This window comes from Pungitius pungitius, chromosome 12, assembly GCF_949316345.1.
Source record: "Pungitius pungitius chromosome 12, fPunPun2.1, whole genome shotgun sequence".
In the NCBI taxonomy this organism is placed as follows: Eukaryota; Metazoa; Chordata; class Actinopteri; order Perciformes; family Gasterosteidae; genus Pungitius; species Pungitius pungitius.
This window is the reverse complement of record NC_084911.1, coordinates 11,069,354-11,089,673: the sequence shown is the minus strand read 5'-3', so window position 1 is coordinate 11,089,673 and position 20,320 is coordinate 11,069,354. Positions and strand designations below refer to the sequence as shown.

Genomic DNA, 20,320 nt, shown 5'->3' with positions numbered 1-20,320 from the left:
ATTTTTTATTGACCTTCATGATTTAGAAAGTCCTAAAGACAATTCACCAAATATCCCCTTGTCGGGTCACAATTTGCGTTTGTGCCTAATAATAATACAAAAACCAAACCATGTATGTAATAAGTAACTAATAAATAAATAACAATAATTGAAACATCACCAAAAATTAAGTTTAAGCACACAAAAAATATTTAATTTGTTTACAAAACGTGCAAACAAATGAACACATTTTCTCGCTATTAATACATAAAAACCTGGATTTTCACAAAAGTAGCCTGTATGATACACAGTGTTGATAGCCGGAGGCACAAACAAATCAATAGACTTCATAAATGCCCCCCCCCCCCTTTTCAATCGACTAATGAATACTTTGGAGTTTTTACAGCTTAGTTAAAAATATACCAGCTTCAACTTCAGCACTGTAACAGGTTACATGAAGAGTCACGGTGATAATGCTGCAGCATTTTACAATACCTCTTATATGTGTCACAACCAGAAAAAAGTAGCACCGACCCTGCAGAAACAGCCTTTTATCTGAACATTTTTCTCTTGCTTGTTATTTTTCTAAATCCTGTACAGAAGGCAATATGTGGTAAGGAATGTCAATCATTCACTAGGCGACATTCATCAGTGAATCTCATTAAAGCACAAATATAGTGGAGCACTATAGCGGAACATATATACTGTCACAGCGTGGCAAACCAGGGGGAGGAACCAAGCACCGGAGGCGGAGCTCCAAGCTACGATTTGGGGAGGTAATAAGGGGGATATAGGATAAGGAATGGAGACCGAGGAGCCCCGGCAGCTGAGAAGAGGTAACAACCATAACTCACCTCTCTCCTCTGCTCTGCCCCTAACAGGACGAAGGAGCCGGTGACCCGGTGGAGAAGACTGGGGGACACAAACTATTTCTGTTGGAAGTCGGCCTAAAGAGCCGTTGTTTTGACCTTCTTATTGAAAGGGCCCTTTTTGTTTCGCAATTACTGCCTCTGAACCTCTTGTTTTATACCTGAATCTGACCTCCCTCCCCCCGGGTTGCCACAACAGTTACTGCACATCATCAATAATGTATAAATTTATATTCAGCATTTGTTTTATGCAATAATAACTTAATATGAGTAATTGCTGCCAATTCTGATTTAATCTGTGTATACATGCCGTGTACATGTAAATGAAATAACAGCCAGTGTATATGTGTACATGGTCCTGATTCATCCAAACAGTGAGTACTGTGTGTCTCATGCATAAACTGAGGGTGAATGTTTGAGAACTACATTGTGTAGCTTGGAATATGAATGCTGTCATGTCAACAGCTGCCATTTTAAAGAATGTGAAAGAATATTTTGACCATAATCAAAACTAAATAGGATTGACAAATCATTACTCTTTTAACTACTTGGATCTGAAAGTATAGTATCCTCTAGAATTAAAGTAGCATGTATTTCACCAAAAAATAAAATATGAAAGCTATACCAACACAAGAAGTCGCTGAATATAAATATCCACCCAATCTTCTGCCTTTTCTCATCATCGCTTTGCCGTATTCTCCTCACCAACTCTCACTACCCCCATCCTTAATAATATCAGAATAGTTCCCTTTAATACACATGTTGTCCCTACCTCCCTCTTGAACAATACAACAGTGTTTGATCCTTCAGCTGTCTGTAGAACCACCGCCCTTATTCTTATTGCGACTGAGAGGGAAAGTAGACTTGCTCTGTGGTTGGGTCATTTTGCTGGCCAGGTAGACAAAGGGTTCGATCAGAGAGTGCCGGTCCACCACCGACACCTCCCACAGACGCACCTTCTCGTTCTTTGCCCAATTCTGTGCCATGTTGGAGTCCACTCTCTTCTCATCCTGCTTGTCCATCTTGTTCCCCAGCACAACAATGGTGACCTGTGGATCAGGATCATCCGGTTAGTCGGAAACAGCTTTGATCGAGGTTTACTTCCTGTCAGCTACTGCATTAACAAACGTGGTAACGGGAAATTTAATGTGCCACATTTAGAAGGTTTATGTAATACAACAGTTATATGTAAGTTGGTAAGTACTCCAGATTGGACGTCTTTAAATGAACTCAGCTTTATTGAAGCAGCATCAACTTAACGTTCCCAATCATATACATGAGTTCAGTCCCCACCTCTTTCTTGTCTCTATGGCGGTCAATGTCCTTCTTGAGGGCTTCCATTCGCTTAAATGACTCTTTACTGTCAATGCTGTAGACGAGAACAAAGCCATCTGCAAAAGTGTAGTAGTGTCGAGGGAACTCCATCCCGTCCCGGAGTCCTCGGGTGTCATAGAAGCGAACCTGCTCCCGTGTACCACGGTCCGTTTCTATGGAGCCGATGTAGATATCCTCCAGGGTTTCCATGGGCTCTGAACCTAACGAACAAAGAGAAGTATATATTAAACAGTCTATAGTAATGGTAAAATAGCTTGTCATTAACACATTATGAGTGAGCACAATTTAGAACTTGAAACAAATCTTTTTTTACGTGTCAGTAGAGGAAAACATATGGAAGAAATCTGGTCAACATGACTGTCGGAGAATCTTTGTGTTCATTGTAAATTCTGGCTTCCTCCACAAGTGCCTCTCTGGTTCTGGTTTCATGAGCAGTTTAACTATGTACTTTAATTTACAAATAATATTATATTATGCTTGCAAACTTGCTATTTCCAAGGAATTATAATGGGCATGTGTTTCAAACCATAGTGGGTCAGTATATCAGCAATAGATTATGTCAATCAAATGGAACATTTCAAACAAAATCAGAAATGCATTGCCAAGCATTCAAACTGTCTTGGCTTCTGGTGCACGCAGTAAACATAGTAAGAGATAATCAAAGTACAGGCAGACTATTGAAACGGTCGACAAAAGAGATTATTTAAAGAAATACTTAACATAAACATCTATATGAGAAATAGAGGGCACACCGTAAAAACACAGAACATGTGATACATCAATGATAGGTCAAAGGTCTTATCTGAACGAATAAATGGAGAAATGTTATTGCATAAAAGCTACAGAAGGTATAACTTACCTGCAACATGATTCGCATACAGTAGTTGTTCCAACACGGCCGTTTTACCGACGGCCGCCTGGCCGCACACAACCACCTTACAACTTTTCCCCATGACTCTCAGGTCAGTTAACGAGGATCTGTTTGTCGGAGAAGATACACAGAGAAACTGCAATACATCATGTTGTGTTACAAGGTAATAACATTAGCATTAGCATAGTGTTTTGTGTAGCAGCATTGCAAAAATTGATTTTGGTATAAATAATTAATAACTTAGGGAGAATAAAGATGGCGACTATATACAAAATGTCAAGTTAGTCGTGCCGATATAGTACTGATATAGTAGCGGTAGCGCTATCAGGTTATGCTTAAATTAGTCCAATCTATGAAATTAATAAATAGCTTAGCATTAGCTTTGGGTGAGAGACCGAGCAACGATAACGCAAAGAAAAAGGCTGACACTATTTTAAACTAATTAACCTGAGTTTGGTCTTCGAAATGTAGTTAACTTTGATATTAGTTAGTTGCCAGCGGCAATCTAGATATGTAACCGCTAAATGCTACGGGAAATAGTCTTACTTGCAAGTCAACAGCTATTCCTACGTAGAATAACCGTCTTCTTCCTGTTTACAAAATACGTCACGACTGCATTTAAATTGCCCCGCCCCCTCCCCATTGACGGCAAAATGGCGTCGGAGGACTGTGACGCTCTGAACATGGACCCTGACATGGAACTGCTCAGTGACGAAGAATTAGAAAGGTAAAACAAAAAAAAGGCGACGTTGTCATCGCCAGATGAACAACGGCGGCGATGCATCGCAGTGCAACGTGCGATCTAAAGTGCTTCGTGTGCTCATGTTCTTCGTACTTCACGCGATGAAGGCTAACCAGCGCGACACCACTGTGTAGCTACATTCTGCCCCGGATCGCTTGGCAGTTGTTCTCCTCCTCGCTAGCTCTCCGCGCAGGATTCCCGGCTTGCACTCCGGAGCTGTAATGTCTTCAAACCGGCCGTGACACACCGAATAATACTTTATTACGCCCAATAACATAACGTTACTATCTAGAGTACTAACGTGAGTTAGTTGTTGACACCTTTCACTGTCTGTGTAAAACCTGACAGACTTCCAAAAAAAGTAACGGCCGGGGGCCCACGTCGTGGTGTCATATGTCCCTGGCTCAGCTAAATAGGAACCTGTTTGATTTGTGGCAGGCACTGCTGCCTCGCTATGTTTAGCAGGGAGACCCGTCACATTCCGGGACATGCTCTATGAAGGTGATGCTTGCACGTAACAGGCTTAACAGTTTAAAGGTGCAGTGTGCGAGATCAGGCCAAGTTCTCCACGCCAGTAGAGGGCAGCATTTCACCTTTACTCCTTTTCTGAAAGCATTCCCGGGATCATTTCCTAGTTTATCAAACCGGATGTTATGGACTCATTAGTCCTCATCTGATGCACCTGTAGGTGTCAGCCAATACACGCCAACGTGGGATGAACCCATCACACAGGTTTGACCAAAGGCCTTTTTGAGATTTGTGTTTGACTTGATGCCGAGTTGCTCTGACCTCACGCACACTTGCTCAACAATGGACTCGCACTCAAAAGATCTAGATTGCTGCATTTGCTCTTGACCCAGTGCATGATGGGAAACGTCTTGCTTTTCCTGGATCGGAGTGCGAATTTGCCTCCTAGATTTTGTAGGAAATTCGAATTTGTTTAATTGTAATACTTACTAGTGTTGTGCATGAAGATTTATTCTAAAAACATATATTGTGTGATTGACAATAATAATAACAAAAATAATAATAATCATTTATGCAACACAACGCAATCTGATTAACCGCGTTCACCAGAGTCCTGTCTGACACCTGCCACGTTTTTCTGTCTGTCTGCCTACTTGAACACAGGGAAGCAGAGGGCTTCAAAGAGCAAGGCAATGCCTTTTACATCAACAAGGATTATGCAGAAGCCTTCAATTATTACTCCAAGGCCATAGGTAATTAACACTGAGTAATTTAAGTTGGTCCTCGTTAGTTGAACGGATTGTGTTGATTACCTGTTTAGACAACAAATAAATGTCTGAATTCTGTCTGTCTTTGATAGGATGTCAATAACTTGTTTGTTATACAGACATGTGTCCGAAGAATGCGAGTTACTATGGAAACCGGGCAGCCACGCTAATGATGTTGTATCGGTACAGAGAGGCTTTAGAGGATTCCCAGCAAGCAGTACGCCTAGATAACGACTTCACGAAGGTAGAAGGAAGCAAACATGGATTTAATTTATCAGAACACATCAAAGGCTGTGCATGCTTTCCCCCTCAGCCTACTAGCACCAATGCTTTGCTAAATTATTTCTAATATTTTCAAAACGCTGTGGCCAAAGCCGCGAGATGGGGGAAAACTTGTTTTTGATTTATCAATAAAGGCTTTTCATATTGGAGTTTTATACACATACATTTGGTTATCTCTTCAGCGAGTGAACTCTTAAGTCTTTCCCCCACAGGGCCATCTGCGAGAGGGCAAATGTCACCTGTCCCTTGGCAACGCTATGGCTGCAAGCCGCTGTTTCCAGAGGGTTCTGGAGCTGGATCCTGACAACAGCCAGGCCCAGCAGGAGGTGAGTCGGCCTCGGTCTCACGGTTATTCACCGTCAACTCTGGAAATGTTTAATACTGCAGCGGTTTAACTAGGGCAGGGGTCCCCAACCTTTTTTGCCTCACAAAGTAACAGGGCGTTACTGTCGATTCCTAAGTACTGCTGCTCCCGTTGACTTAGTTTTACAAGCAGTAAGCGTGCAGAGAAGAGAGGTCACTGTTGGCTGTAAAGCTGCTCATCGACTACGAGTCTTTAAAATTGTCACTGAACGCTACCAATTCCTTTCAGCTAAAGAATGCGGACTCAATCCTCGAATACGAGAGAATGGCAGAGATTGGCTTTGAGAAGAGAGACTTCCGGATGGTAAGCCACGCAGAATCGTACCTTACTCTGACAGCCGCGCGGTCTGTCGTCTGCAACAGACACGTAAAGCAACACAGACCTCAGGGCGCGCCGTGGTTGTGTCCAGGTTGTCTTCTGCATGGACCGCGCCTTGGAGGCCGCCGCCGCCTGTCACAGGTTCAAGATCCTGAAGGCCGAGTGCTTAGCCCTGCTGGGGCGCTACGCCGAGGCTCAGTCTGTAGCCAGGTACAACGGCATGGGGACTCGCTTACTTCGTTTACATTGTTGGAAGGGTGAGAGTGGGATAGGACATTTTTTCCTTTTTAATATTGATGTTTGTTCGTTTTGTTTCGCTTCAGTGATATCCTGCGGATAGATTCTACCAACGCAGATGCACTGTACGTGCGTGGTCTGTGTCTGTATTACGAGGACTGCATTGAGAAGGCTGTCCAGTTCTTCGTCCAGGCCTTGCGCATGGCTCCGGACCACGACAAGGCTCGGCTCGCGTGCAGAGTGAGTCATTTAGAAATCCAATTTCCAATAAGCTTCTTTGGGACTCCCCATTGATACAACAATGACGTTACTTTTATTCTCAATGGGAGCCTTCCCTCATTTTACGTCTGATGGACAATGCTGTTGTGGTAGCTCTGAGTCGCTTTTGTGAATTGTCCTCCATGTGGTGTTTTTCCAGGATGCCAAAGCACTAAAAGCCAAGAAGGAGGAGGGGAACAAGGCGTTCAAGGAGGGAAACTATGAGGCGGCCTATGAGCTGTACTCTGAAGCACTAACAATAGACCCCAACAACATCAAGACTAACGCCAAACTGTACTGTAATAGGGCCACTGTGGGATCTAAGGTGAGGACTCCAACATCTGACCAGCTGTTTTCAAATGCCCAACTGTAAAGGGAATCTGCTGTCTGCTAAAAGCCACTGAGGGCTAATGTGTTGCTCAGTGAGAATGCAAGCGAGGACACTTCTATTAATTACAGACTGAATACAATTAAAAGGAAAGGTGACATCAGCTTGTTGGATGAAGACTAGAACAGAAACATCTTGATATTGCTAGACTAACAGACATAAGCATACAAGCCGTCCCCCACGCATAATACACATACTCATTCAGTTATTCATAGGGAAACGTGTCATTCTGTCCCTGTGTCAGTACAATACCTTTCGGTTTGTCGCCATGTTGAGAACAAGGCCACTAGTTTTCTCTCTTTCGTCTCCGCCTCACATGGTGACAGTTATTTGTTTGTCTTTTCAAAAGCTGAAGAAACTCGAGCAGGCCATTGAAGACTGCACGAAGGCCATTAAGCTGGATGAGAGCTACATCAAGGCCTACTTAAGGAGAGCACAGTGGTGGGTCCCTCGGTTCCCAACTTGATTGTTGAAAGGGACGGTGCGTTCGGTTCTAGTTCCCGTAGTTTCAAACATGTTCAAAAACCCACTTGTTCACACTGTGCTGCAGCTACACGGACACAGAGCAGCACGAGGAGGCAGTGCGAGACTACGAGAAGGTTTACCAGACGGAAAGGACCAAAGGTGAGAATCCGACTCTCATCGAGGCTGAGCTGACACCGCTGTCAGCCCGGATTCATCCTCCTTATTATGCTTTGTCCGTTTTTAAATTATATATTTTTGTTAGAACACAAGCACCTTCTGAAACACGCCCAGCTTGAGTTGAAGAAAAGCAAGCGGAAAGATTACTACAAAGTGCTCGGGGTGAACAAGAACGCCACCGAAGACGAGATCAAGAAAGCGTACCGCAAACGGGCCCTTCTACATCACCCAGGTGCTTCATTCGAGGGAAATGCTCCTCTCCACATTCAGTCTTTACTTATTTATTGTGAAATTCAACCAAATGATCTATCTCTCTCACGGTCATCCCTGTGCTGGGATAACTCTTTATCCCCCCCCCCCCCCCCCCCCCCACCACCACCACCACCGTTTGCCTTCTGTCAGATCGTCACAGTGGAGCTAGTCCCGAGCTGCAGAAGGAGGAGGAGAAGAAGTTCAAGGAGGTGGGCGAAGCCTTCAGCGTGCTTTCAGACCCAAAGAAGAAGTCCCGCTATGACAGCGGCCAGGACCTAGAGGAGGACGGCATGAACATGGGAGGTCAGCACCTGGGCGGGCTTCGGTTTCTGTGGAGAATCTGGCTGAGAAGTTCTCTGTGTTGATTTTGATTCTTCTTTGCATTTTGTCTCCAGCAGATTTCGATGCCAACAACATTTTCAAGACATTCTTTGGGGGCCCAGGAGGTTTTAGTTTCGAAGGTGATTCTTAACTGTACACCCTTTTTTTACTTTTAAACTAGCTTAAACCTTTTTAATAATCCAGTTATTGACTTGTTTGCATTTTGTTTCAGCATCTGGTCCGGGGAATTTCTTCTTCCAGTTTGGTTAACTGGAGGATTAGAGGTCCACCTAAACCGTTACTACATCAGGACTTTTCAACAATGTCACACCAACCCGACCCACCATCCATATTTAATGACTGAATGCAAGTCAGAACCCTGTCTATGCCATTGACTGAATGAACCAATGACCACATGCAAATACTGTTTTAAAGCCCTAAACGAGGACGCCGCGACGGCACAGACTGAGTTGAAATAGAATGAAACAAACTTTAAAGTCAGTAATGTCCAGCAACCGAGGTCCAAAATATGATCTGGACTTTTGCCATGGCAGAGATGGCGCAGTTATTGTATCGGAGCTTTGAGGAATCCGAGCAGGAAGGGACATCCTGGGGAAACTCCTGAGATGCAACTGAGCATTGAGCACCTCGTCTTAACTTGCTGCTGAGGTGAAGAATTCTCTGCATGAAAGCTAAGAACTTTTTTTTTGTTTTGTTGGAAGAATAGCTCTTTGCCAGTGGCATCTACCCCATTTGAAGAATGTGACCGACAGACAGTTGGCTGCTACGAGTTCACACTGCAAACTGCCTCCTTGCCATAAGCCAACAGGAGCGCTTCAGCATTTTTTTAAATTGTATTATTTCACAACTTGAAGCTGGAGCCGAGACCTTCATTTTCATCACAGCTGAAGCCCATTAGAAAGATGCCAGTGGAGGCAGCTGTGCTGGCATTGTTGCCAGCACAGCTGCCTCCTCCCTTATCAAGTTTTTTTTATTGTCACCATTCAGAGTTCTCCGTTGTACATTTTACTGGAATTTCAAGTGTTGATTTGTAATGGGGGTTTTTTTCTATTCTTTTTTTTATTTTTACAATGTGTATTTATTGTAAATTTGCTGTCTGATAGAGAATCGTCTGTGTAAGATGACGACGCCTTTCTGTTATTTAAGAGTTTGCGAGAGACGGTGACGATTAGCATCCTTTTGGATACACATTTCGGAGGATAATTGTTTAGCTTGTTCTGCATGAAACCCTGCAGAAAGGGATAATGCTTCGTGGGTTCTCTGACTGTAATGCAAGCGTCCTAGTTTGAGTCAACAGATAAGCAAAAGGACAGATTAGCTGGGTTCGCTGGTGTCCAAGTTATAGGGTGATGGAAACATGCTAATGCTCGCTTCACTTCCGGATGAGTTCCTTGTTCTCTTGGTGGACGTCATGAAGAAAAGAAAAGCGTCTCCATCTTTGCTCTTATTGCTTTCGCCCTTATGGTGAAACCCTCCTCTCTCTCCTTGAAAAGTACCAGCCGTGTCAATAAAATAGGTCTCCTCTGGGTTTCCCCTAAATTGTGTTTATGTGTGTTTTCTCTTTTTTTGTAGTTGCATTGCATGAGAAGGATTTATCTTAATATCAGTGCGCTGCTGCAATATTCTATTCCACTGTGGAATACTCTACAGACACTTAGAAAAAAACCTTTATTTTAATCGAAACAGAAATGGTTCTGTCCGTTTTTAATCGTTTTTGATAATGTTTTAATCAAATATATCCACCTTTTATGTGCTGTGTGAAACCCGTTTGTGGAGAGCAGTGCCGCGTGGCGGGTCAGTCGGAGGGCGGCGCTGTTTCCCCGCCCCCACGTCGGTTTGGTTACCGCGGTTGCTAGGATACCAGTTCACCGCAGCCGTCGGCGAGTTTGGATTCCTAACGTTAGATATACAAAGTCAAGTTATTGACAGCGTTATAACACAAATGTCGGACACGGAGGAAAATGCCGAAGACCAACAGCCGAAGGGCGTGTTCTCCAATTTGCTGGCGGAGGGGGATTGGCTTTACAGCAAGGGGGAGTACAAGAAGGCCATCAGCAGCTACACGTCGGTACGGTAACGTTAGCTGAGCCATCTGGTGATGGCTGCTCAGCGTCGAGTATTCAAATACACACTGGACTTTTTGAGATAACATACTGTAGTTCAGTGTAAAGGAAAAGCCCCACAGTGATGAATATGTTCATAGAGCTTTCAATAGATGCCATTTGGCCTTTTAGGCTGATACAGTTTTGTCCTGTGTGTGTTGTTTTTAATGTATAACTGGTTGTTCATCGGGATGTGATGTCCTGTGGACAGACGCGGCTCTGTGGCTCTGTAGATCCTGTGGGACTGACTTGCCCCTCGGTCTTTGTTCAGGCACTGGCTATAAAGCCTGACGACAAGACTTGCTTTGTTGGCCGATCCAAATGTTACCTGATGGTCGGACAATCTCAAAGCGCTTTAAACGATGCAGAGGCTTCGCTCACAGAGGACAAGTCCTTTTTCAAGGTAATTTACAGCTTACAGAAATGTTAATGCCTCTCTTCTGCACATGTTTTCATTTAGTAAATACTAACATTCAACTGGGAACCTAATTGGAGTATATGGGAATTTATGAGCTTACAAACAATTATTTCATCATAATTTTTTGTTTTGTTTTAGGGATTGTACCAGAAGGCCGAGGCCTTGTTCTACATGGGGGAATTTGAATTTGCGCTGGTGTTTTACCACAGAGGAAGAAAGTTACGTCCACAAATGCAAGAGTTCAGACTTGGTATCCAGAAGGCACAAGAGGCTATAGAAAACTCTGTTGGCAGTAAGTCATTATTCTGATTTAAAGTAAATTATAGATGCAAATATGAAAACCCTGCACACCTAAACATTATTAGTTCCTGTCTGGGATCTTATAGGTCCTTCAGTAAAACTGAAGATTGAGGGAGACTTGTCATTTCTCCAAAAAGATGAGGAGGTGAGTCTTTATTGTTTTCCAACCCAGTATTTAACGAATTACTGAAATACTACAAATAAATAAGGAAAAGTTGGGAAAAAAAGCTGTACTAACAACTAAGGCACACATACAAACATCAACCTTGGACAATGAATTACTATTCTACACTGCAAATGTACCTGTCTGTGTACAGTTCGACACTGGCCTCCCTTCTGGTACATAACAGTATGTTTCTTTAATGACTGGTGGTTAAAGAACACACAGCCGATTGCTGCCATTCAGAATCTGACAAAGCAGAAAAAACAGCAGACCCAAAAGATCCCTAGGAGTGAGAAGACAACCAAGCGGCTGTTGGGAGAGTTTTACACGGACAAGAAATATCTAGAAACCCTGCTTAAAGATGAAGGTACTCGTTTTTTTCACCTGGTGATTTTGCATGCATCAGCCCATCTGGCAGACACAGTACAGCGTAGCTTCAAATGACAACTACCAGTTAGACTAACATTTAAAATGGTTACACAATTCAGCTTTGGTTAAAGGAAAGACAAAAGGAGGAGAGCAACTGCAGGACGTCATTCAGGGGTACCTCTCATACATCGACACTTGCACCGAGTTCCGCACCCAGGAGAAAGCCCCCGGTGCACAGCAGAAGGAGAGCAAGTCAAGCCAGGACAGCAAGCCCCGACAGGATGCACCCTCAGAACCTGCTCCGCTTCTGCTGGAGGGCCTGGATGGTATTGACGCAGGTAAGGCAGGCTGGACGCAGAAGTACAGGATCGACCAAAACTACAAAATGCTCACAGCGCGTTTGTCGTCATAGAGTTGACGTCTGGAAACACAGAAGGGGGTCTCAAGAAAGCACAGGAACTCATGAAGACTGTGCAGGGCTGGTCAGAGAAGGAGGTGCCCGATAAGAGAGAGATTTTGGGCAGCCTGCACAGTTGTATTGGGAATGCCTTGATGGACCTGGGAGACATGGACAAAGCCATAGAGCATCATCAAAAAGACCTGGAGTTGGCGGAAGAGTGGTGAGAATTTAAAGAGATGACACTAGTGGTGTTTTGCAAGAATAGATCAAATGTTCAGTTTTCTTATCAACAGCAAACTCCCAGATGCAATGGCCAGGGCTCTGGAGAACATCGGGCGGGTTTATGCTCAATTTGGAAGGTTCACACAGGCGATCGAGTTGTAAGTTCATACTGAGGAAAAAAGATTCACTTTCCTCTCTTAACAAGTACTCTTTTACATTGATGCACGAATTTTGTAGATGGGTTTATCGATATTTAATTAGTTTTCTCTGAATGTTTTCAAACCAGCTGGGAGAAGGTGATTCCTTTGGCCCGCGGTGGTCTGGAGGAGACCTGGTTGTTTCATGAGATTGGCTGGTGTCACCTCAAGCTCGATCGTCACAAAGACGCCAGGGACTATGGCGTGCGTTCAGTTGCTGCGGCCAATGAAATTGCTGATGAAAAGTGGCAGATGAATGCCAATGTTTTGGTAGCACAATCGGAACGTAATTACTTGTCTTTCTTATATTTACAACATCAGTTAGTGGGACGTGTCAGCTTCTTCAATGGATATTTAACTTTTATAATTTAGATTCACAGTGCTGTTGGAATACAGACCTGATCTGTGGTCCATTCCATTCCGGTACATTTTAGTGAAACTAGGAAACTTTGAATCCAGCGTGTCCCACTTTGAGAGAGCCTTGGCCCAGGCCAAACTGCAAGAGGACGACTCTGCTATGAACGCCATTCAGAAGGTTCCCACACTGGTCATGTGTTCCCCTTCACAAAGGTTTCAGTTCCTGTTAAAAATACATTTTTATTGCTGACATTCATCTTTTTGATTTCAGGCCCTTGATGAGGCAAAGACACATCTACCACAATGAGGATGTCATCAGGCAAGATTTATGGTGCTTCAAAGTGTTAAGTGGGAGAAAAGACCTTTGGACAACAGTCCTCAAAATGAAAGACGGAAAAAAAAGGGATCAATAAATGTATTTTCACACACTGGTGTGAGTGTCTGCATACAGGCCTCCTTGATCCCAACTGATACTAACTTTTCAAAAGTCAAATTATAAACAGCTCATTATGAATCACACATAAAGATCAGGCGCAAGATTTCATCCCAAAACAAATTGGAATGTAATAGTACATTGTTCTACTTCTACCCTATGCGCTGTTATACAACTGAAACATCTAATAAATAGAAAATGCTTCACTTGATATACAAAATAGAGAGGGATTGAACCATGCTGCACACTGTAGCTGCCAACCAGGAAGTCCCTTCAGCTTTTGATAACATAAATACAGAGTTGTTCTTGCTTCGGGGAACTTCCCGTTTTTGCATATGCCATCGGGCTCACATTCATTCACAGGTCTTTTACATACTAAAGATAGCGCCCTGCAGCGTTTAAACTAATGTCAGTGTATGGTTTGTGTGAGGAACAAACAGACAGTGGATGTACAAATAATGCACATTGCTTTTTCACCAGAATGTCTAGCTGGAGGGAGTGTGGTTCTTATCAAGCCAGCTGTCTGGGGACCGAGCGTTGAGTTACTGCTCTGAGTGGGACACGGTGGACCATAAACAGTTGGATGATGGAGTGACCTGGGGGGCCCACTGTGTGGTGTTACTCAACGTGAGGGGAGGGACTAAAATTCCAGCAGTCCGCATATGGATGGGACCTTCCTTTGTTGGAAATTCTAATTAGGAACAGCAGTTTTTCACTTAACTAAACAGAAGTATTTGTTAACATTGAGGAAACATTCACTGATGCATTGTTCATTGTTCACTGATACATATTCAAACCACTGGTGTCTCACTCTTTGTCTGTAAGGCCTCATTTACAGAATCAAAAATCTGAATTGTTTTTTAGCACAAATGTCCACACATATATATAAACCCAATGGGTGTATACATAGCTTAAGGAAAATAAAAAATACCATAAAACTTTATTAATACATTACATAAAGGTGAAGGAGTTTATTCATTGTTTAGACAAATATAGTTTAGCTTCGAAAATGCATATGCCCTTCCCATGTTCTTTCTCAAAACAAAGTTAAAATGCTAAATAAAAACACGTAACCAACCAATTTTGTGAAATTGCGTTTTGTCATCTTCTCGGGCTCTTCCGGTCACAGGGAGGGAGGGGGCGTGGCCCTGGCCCCGCCCAATTGCGCGTCCGCCTACATTTCCGTCTGTTACCTCTTCTTGAAGAGCGGAGCGGGTGCACGTCTGCGCCGAGCTTCGCCTTGTCATTGTACCCAGAGAGAAGCGCGTGGTCAGCGGCTCTCCCGACGGCTCCCCCCCGCAGCAGCGTAACCGGTAAGCCGGCGTTCAAGCGAACAAAAGCCCCGTCACACGGGAGACACCGCGTCTCCTCCCGCATTCAGTTTGTTCTGCATTTTTTGTTGTTTCTGTTTTTTGTTGTTTGCACTAACAGCCGAGGGAAGGCGTTCTAATAACAGTAGAGCGACACGTGAACTTGTAGAGAACGTGGCGCTGCAGCTGGTGATGTTGGAGCCTAATTAACTGAGTGCCAGGCTAAATGGTTTTTTTTTTCTGTCTGGCGTTGGTAGGGGGGGGGGGGGGCACGCCACTCCCCGCCCCGCCACTCCCCGCCCCGCCACTCCCCGCCCCGCCACATCGTGTAATGATAACGTTAAATGGGCCTTCGATTCCTGTTTTTAAAGCATTTCTGGTCATTTAAACACGTATGCTCAAAAACATTGTTAGACAAAATAATGCAATTTTATTAGTCTGAAGTTGCAAAAAAACAACAAATCAAATGTGATGACTGTCTCTCACTGCGCCATTTACTGCCAGTACGTTGGCTTTTAACGTTACATCGAGAGTGGACTATCTTTAACCACCTCAAACGGGTTAATATTTTCCCAGCTGGATCCGTTCAGTTTCGTTTACTGACTTATTTCCCGAGCTGGTGTGCCGAGTTTGAGTCTTTGTTGTTGTGAGCGCTTCCCCTCGTGTCTCATGACACATCTGGTAGAAGCCAGCCAGCCTTCGGTCGCACATCTTTAGACAATGAGCTGCCACATGGCGGAGGTCTCATAATTCCCAGTGGCCATCGCGCCTTTCACGACGCGCAGTTTTAATTACTGACCCATTTTGTTGGGCGACGCAAGGGCTTGAATGTATTACTTTGTACCGCTGCTTTTTTTTTGCAAATTAAATTGCTCTCTAAACACCAGAAGGGGGGGCTCCTCCACTGAATGCAATAATAAAACCTCCCGACTGGACATAAGCGGACTCTGTAACTAAAGGTTGTTGTGTAATCTATTTGTTTGTTTAATATCTGATCGCCACATCCACAATTTGTAACTTTTCAAACAGATCCACCGCCCCAAAAAACTCCCATTATCTCTGACTCGAATCATGGAGGTTGAGTAATTTCCCGTTTGAGACATGATGACCAACTTTTCATGAAATGTATTTTTGGCCTCTAGAAGTGCTTGAGATGGCAGGCAGAAGTGAGGGTATTGAAGCGCATATATTTGTTTTAATGTTAAAAGTTTACGTCTGAATATTGCTGTTTAAAGAACCCTACTCGGCTTGTAATTCAATAATCCTACAACACGGTTTCAAATTTGACAGTGAAAGTTGCTGGAGCTTTTTTTCTTGCAATAATCATTGATCTAAATGGACAACTTCTTTCATTTGTGTATTTAAGGTACATGGTGGAGTGTAATCTCAGACTTTAAGCCAGACATGGACCCTGAAAATCACGCAGAGGTTATAGATTCACCGGCGACTCCACAGCAAGAGGAGACCGCGATGGAGAACGAGATCGGGTCGAAAGTGGAGACACCAGCAGAATTCCCAGAGCCTGAGAATCTTCCAGCTGCTGCCGAAGAGACTGAGCAGCTGGCAGCGAGTGGTCATGATACCGAAGTCCCAAACTTCAAAGAAACCGAAGAGCTGATTGTCCCGCTGTCTGAGGGGTTAAACCAAATGGGGTTAGAGGACAGCGTGCATGGAGAAGAGGCCGACATGGAGTCGGCGCACGTCGAGGTGGAACCACCCGTTCCAGATGAGTCATCCGAAAAGATGCCTGACTCCGCCGCAGCAATAGACAAAGCCCCAGAAACCGTGCCGCCGGTGCCAGAGAACGACCCGGCTGATAGCGCCCCAGAGCCAGTGGGACTGGCAGAATCTGTTCCACGAGCTGAAACGCAAGAGCAAAAATCACCTGAACCAACACCGCTGCCAGTAGACCCACAGCCCACCAGCCAAGAGGGGACGGGGTCAGAACTGGTGGGCACTGAGACCGAGATGCCGACTGCACCGGTTGCCGAGGCAGGAGACGCTCCCAAAGAAAAGGCTGCAGAAGAAGAGCCAATCGTGGAAGAGAAACCAGCAGAGACTGCAGTTTTGGCGACTGAGGTTTCCTCTGCAAAGCCAAAAGAGACTGTGGCGTTGAAGGGGGAGGCACCCGCTGAATGCGTGGAACCGGCCAAAGAAGAGAAGTCTGATGCCCCGAAGGAAACCGTAGCAGCAGAAGGCGTTCCACCCGAGAAGATTGCTGCGGAGCCTCAAAATGAAGAGGCCGCTGTCCCTGCACCCGGCTCCCTGGCCTTCGCCCTCCTGGATCGAGAGCAGACCAAAGACGCCCTGCGAACATCCCGCACCATCGTCGTCCTCCGAGGCCTCCCGGGAAGCGGCAAAAGCTTCTTGGCGCGCGCCATAGCCGACGCCTACGAAGGCCACTGCTCAGTCTTCTGCGGCGACGACCACGGCGTGAATCCAGAGAAGCCGGACTCCTACCAGGCTCTGGATGAGGCTCTGTTGGCCTGCTGCAGTGCTGGGGCGGCTTCGCCCGCGCTGATGGTGGTGGACGACACAAACCACACCCAGGAGCGACTGGCCCGTCTGGGGGACATCGGCATGCAGCAGAGGCTAGTTGTGGTGTTTCTGGAGCCGCGCACCGAGTGGAGCAGAGATCCAGCGCAGCTGACCAAGAAGACCAAGCGTGGAATGGCGGTGGCCCAACTAGAAACCATGAGGGGTTCAATTGAGGAAATGTCAATTCCGCTCTACTATGGCTGGTTCCTTCTCTCCTCCATCCAGGACAAGGTTAGATGCACATTGATGGACTTTCTGAAAACACTGGACACCTTGGAGGCCTTCAAGAAGCACTTGATTGACTGTGAGTATGTTTATGGATTAGGTATATCAGTTAATGTGAAAGGTTTTTGTTAAGTCAAAGCTGGTGTATATTTTAAATCTTGAATTACTAATGTAGCTGATCTTCTGTTCAATAGTCACGGGTAAAGCTGAGGAGGAAGTGGACTTGGAGCAATACTTTGAGGCTGAAGGAACCCTCCATTGCACAACAAAATTCTGTAACTATGGAAAAGCAGAAGGTGCCAAGGAGTATGCACAGAATCCAGTAAGAATCACAATTTTTTCCTATAGCTTCTTTGCAGTAAACATTTGTGTGTCTCTCTATCTCTCTATCTCTCTATCTCTCTATCTCTCTATCTCTCTATCTCTCTATCTCTCTATATATCTCTGTCTCTATATATCTGTCTGTCTCTATATACCTCTATATATCTATATATATATATATATCTCTATCAATATATATCAAATGTTCTAACTCTTACATTAGAAAGGGAAACACCCTGGCAAAGTAATGTATTCTGTATTAAAAGTCACTCTTGTGATTTCTTTTTAATTCTCCAGGCCGTTGAGAATTTCTACGGTTCTGCATCAGAGCTGTCGCTCAGTGCCCTCTTTGTGACGCCTCGCACTGTTGGTGCCAGAGTGTCCCTTTCCGAGGAGCAGCTTTCGCTGTGGCCAGCTGATGCCGAGAAGGAGGCTGGGCCCGCCTCCCTGCCCCTGGGAAGCCGCGCCCACGTTACTCTTGGCTGCGCCGAGGGAGTTGAGCCGGTTCAAACGGGCCTGGATCTGCTGGAGATCCTGGCCCTGCAGCAGGGAGGCCAGCAGGGGGAGCCCATCGAGGAGATGGAGCTCGGCTCGCTGACCTACTACGGCGACGGGAGGTGGCTGCTGAGCCTCAGAGAGCCCATCGGCGCCCCGGCATGCTTCTCCAGCTTCTACGGGCCCAGGGAGCTCGAGGTGACCAAAAAGGAACCCGAGAAGAAAAAGAAGCCAAAGTGCACCATACTGTAAATGGCAAATGCTGGGGAGTGTGTCTGGGATGAATAGTGGAATTAAGAGTTGGGCTTACTCTGTGCAAGGTTTGTGTGTTTGCGCAGCGTTTAGGGTCGTTGTAGTCAGCCTAAATCCACAAGCTGTGTGCCTTTTTCCCTTTTGTGTTACTGTTTTGCACCACAACCCAAGATGCCTTCAATCCAGTTGGGCTAGTTGACATTATTCAGTATCTTGTATGACATATCGGAGGCAGCATCTGGCTGTCTGCTGGAGTGTTAGCTGCAGTTTTAGAAGGTAGTATAGCCTCCTTCCAGAGCTAGTTATCTAAAACTTCTAAATGTAGATTACCTCCTTTACACATGTTAGTCTGTCAATATTCAGATCTGAAACTAGGTACTTTCATTGCATGCATCACAAGTAAAAATAAATAAAAATGTTCTGTCACAGTCATGACGTTTTGAATTTTAAGCATGGCATTTTCCAGCAATGGTGCGTAGTAACATGTCTGCCCTGCTTAAAGTACCTTTTAGAGCTTCAACTAAATTAGTTTGTTGTCCTTTTTGGCCTGGTTGTAAGTGGGATAACTGTCATTTCTCTGTATCTCTGCTGCCTAGGAAGTAGTTAAAAAAAGCATATGGGCCAAAGTTATCCAAGTGTATAAGAATGGATGTCATTCATATATGTCCTTCCTTATAAAGTCCTTGCACTTTGCATAGTTTGAAAGGGAGAATGCTGATGAATTGGAAATTTGTTGCAGCAGCTTGCACTTAATACTTATCAAATGCTGTGAACCCAAATTCATGTTTTGCAACCTTTTTCTACTGCGCAAGACTGCAGCATCGATCCCTTTTATTGTCTTTGAACAGCACTTCATGTATTGCAGTTTGAATTTGTATCTCCTGTGACTGTAATTTTTGAAGGGCAATTCCTACTTTGTAGCTCTTATGAATCACTATTTTTGCACTTGTTTTGTACACTTAATAAAGAACATGCTTTGCTCCAACAATACAATTTTGCAGTGTGTTCAATATTGCTGATGCAGTTTGGTGTCCGGCATGTTGATCCAGCTCTTCGTGCATGCAGTTGTATTTTCAGTGGGGAGATGTTGTATACACCTAACCTCTGTTAGCTTCCAGTGCATTGTGTAAGAGTTTGAACTAATGAAATACTTTTTTTTTTTTTTCAAACCTTGTACCAGAGACGGTATTTCCCAATTTCTCTGATCTTGTAGTTTGCACTTGTGAAAGAGTCTGGCAAACTGCTGCCAAACTAAATGCATGCATTGCTGAGAAGCCTGTGGATTTCGTCAACGGGTTATCAATCGCTATCTATAATTTGAATTTATCATGGCCAAAACGGACACCGTAATGAAAGTGGTTTACTAATTGCCATAGTTTACACAAGTGCCAATGTACCGTCCTCTGCGGTTTCACCATTAAAGTATGTTTAAAGTTGCAACACACGTGTAATGCACTGCATCCTTTGTACTCCAGGATGACTGGACTTTTTTTCGATCAAGGACAAGTTAAAGATCATGAACTGATCTAGATTTATGTTCACTCCAAAGTTCGGCATGCGCCGTGTGTCAGACCTCATCTGCAGGTTGTGAACAAGTAGTTCCCTCATTGGTAGCTGTCTAGATAAAGAACATTGTCAACCAATCCAAATGAGCTGTTTTTGCTCCGAGTGTTGTGTGGGTGAGAGAACCTGAGCTAATGACGCCTTCAGGTACTTAGATGTTGTCTAATGCTCGTGTACATGAAGTTCGTCTAAAAGCAAACTCATTTTAAATTTATATGAAATATATTTTCATTCTGTTATTTGCATTGATGTAACGTAATAATGTCCGTTCGCCCAAAGTAATGTACTTTGTTACACATTTGAGGTACTTGTTTCTTCTAGTTTTTTAGGATTATCATTTTTCATCGCCTTCCTGTCCAATGAAAGAATTCCATATATTTTGTTTCAAATGTTTTCTGAATAAAAAATTCAGTTAAACCTTCAATTACTTAAGTAAGACCAATGCACGACTTTTACTTGTAGTGGAGTCAGGGAGGATTAGTACCTGAGAATAAGAAGATGAACTGAAGATGAAACTTGTCATCTTATAATATTTGCTCTG

General features: G+C 44.3%; 4 protein-coding genes across 12 annotated transcripts; 3 read left to right on the top strand and 1 right to left on the bottom strand.

Moving 5' to 3' along the window:
- Positions 1-171: 171 nt before the first annotated feature.
- nkiras2 (NFKB inhibitor interacting Ras-like 2) lies at positions 172-3,723 on the bottom strand. Of its 2 annotated transcripts, none has more exons than XM_037476337.2 (4): positions 3,601-3,723; positions 3,043-3,161; positions 2,142-2,383; positions 172-1,897 (listed from the first exon to the last, which is right to left on the bottom strand). In XM_037476337.2, exons 2-4 carry the CDS (start codon positions 3,134-3,136, stop codon positions 1,655-1,657), a joined length of 579 nt encoding a protein of 192 aa, XP_037332234.1. In that variant the 5' UTR covers positions 3,137-3,161; positions 3,601-3,723; the 3' UTR covers positions 172-1,654. The 2 variants fall into 2 exon arrangements, with proteins under 2 accessions (XP_037332234.1, XP_037332235.1); XM_037476338.2 differs by lacking the exon at positions 3,601-3,723 and adding an exon at positions 3,502-3,567.
- dnajc7 (DnaJ (Hsp40) homolog, subfamily C, member 7) lies at positions 3,671-9,653 on the top strand. 4 transcript variants are annotated; one of them, XM_037476336.2, is made up of 14 exons: positions 3,671-3,781; positions 4,928-5,016; positions 5,151-5,275; positions 5,526-5,639; positions 5,906-5,980; positions 6,087-6,205; positions 6,319-6,472; positions 6,651-6,815; positions 7,228-7,319; positions 7,429-7,502; positions 7,606-7,752; positions 7,923-8,075; positions 8,171-8,233; positions 8,326-9,653. In XM_037476336.2, the coding sequence occupies exons 1-14, from the start codon at positions 3,708-3,710 to the stop codon at positions 8,361-8,363; spliced, it is 1,482 nt and encodes a 493-aa protein (XP_037332233.2). In that variant the 5' UTR covers positions 3,671-3,707; the 3' UTR covers positions 8,364-9,653. The 4 variants fall into 4 exon arrangements, with proteins under 4 accessions (XP_037332233.2, XP_037332231.2, XP_062422010.1 ...); XM_037476334.2 differs by having other exon boundaries at positions 3,672-3,781; positions 8,168-8,233; XM_062566026.1 differs by lacking the exon at positions 3,671-3,781 and adding an exon at positions 3,802-4,528 and having other exon boundaries at positions 8,168-8,233.
- Positions 9,654-9,960: 307 nt separating this feature from the next.
- Positions 9,961-14,043, top strand: odad4 (outer dynein arm docking complex subunit 4). 5 transcript variants are annotated; one of them, XM_037475969.2, is made up of 12 exons: positions 9,961-10,182; positions 10,488-10,619; positions 10,773-10,926; positions 11,000-11,079; positions 11,314-11,464; positions 11,586-11,804; positions 11,879-12,086; positions 12,160-12,246; positions 12,375-12,571; positions 12,720-12,820; positions 12,914-12,961; positions 13,556-14,043. In XM_037475969.2, the coding sequence occupies exons 1-11, from the start codon at positions 10,057-10,059 to the stop codon at positions 12,947-12,949; spliced, it is 1,491 nt and encodes a 496-aa protein (XP_037331866.2). In that variant the 5' UTR covers positions 9,961-10,056; the 3' UTR covers positions 12,950-12,961; positions 13,556-14,043. The 5 variants fall into 5 exon arrangements, with proteins under 5 accessions (XP_037331866.2, XP_037331867.2, XP_037331865.2 ...); XM_037475970.2 differs by having other exon boundaries at positions 11,021-11,079; positions 12,914-14,043; XM_037475968.2 differs by having other exon boundaries at positions 12,914-14,043.
- A 194-nt stretch (positions 14,044-14,237) lies between these two features.
- Positions 14,238-18,630, top strand: cnp (2',3'-cyclic nucleotide 3' phosphodiesterase). Its single transcript, XM_037475965.2, has 4 exons — positions 14,238-14,388; positions 15,752-17,227; positions 17,343-17,470; positions 17,767-18,630. The coding sequence occupies exons 2-4, from the start codon at positions 15,790-15,792 to the stop codon at positions 18,214-18,216; spliced, it is 2,016 nt and encodes a 671-aa protein (XP_037331862.2). The 5' UTR covers positions 14,238-14,388; positions 15,752-15,789; the 3' UTR covers positions 18,217-18,630.
- The last annotated feature ends 1,690 nt before the right edge of the window (positions 18,631-20,320 follow it).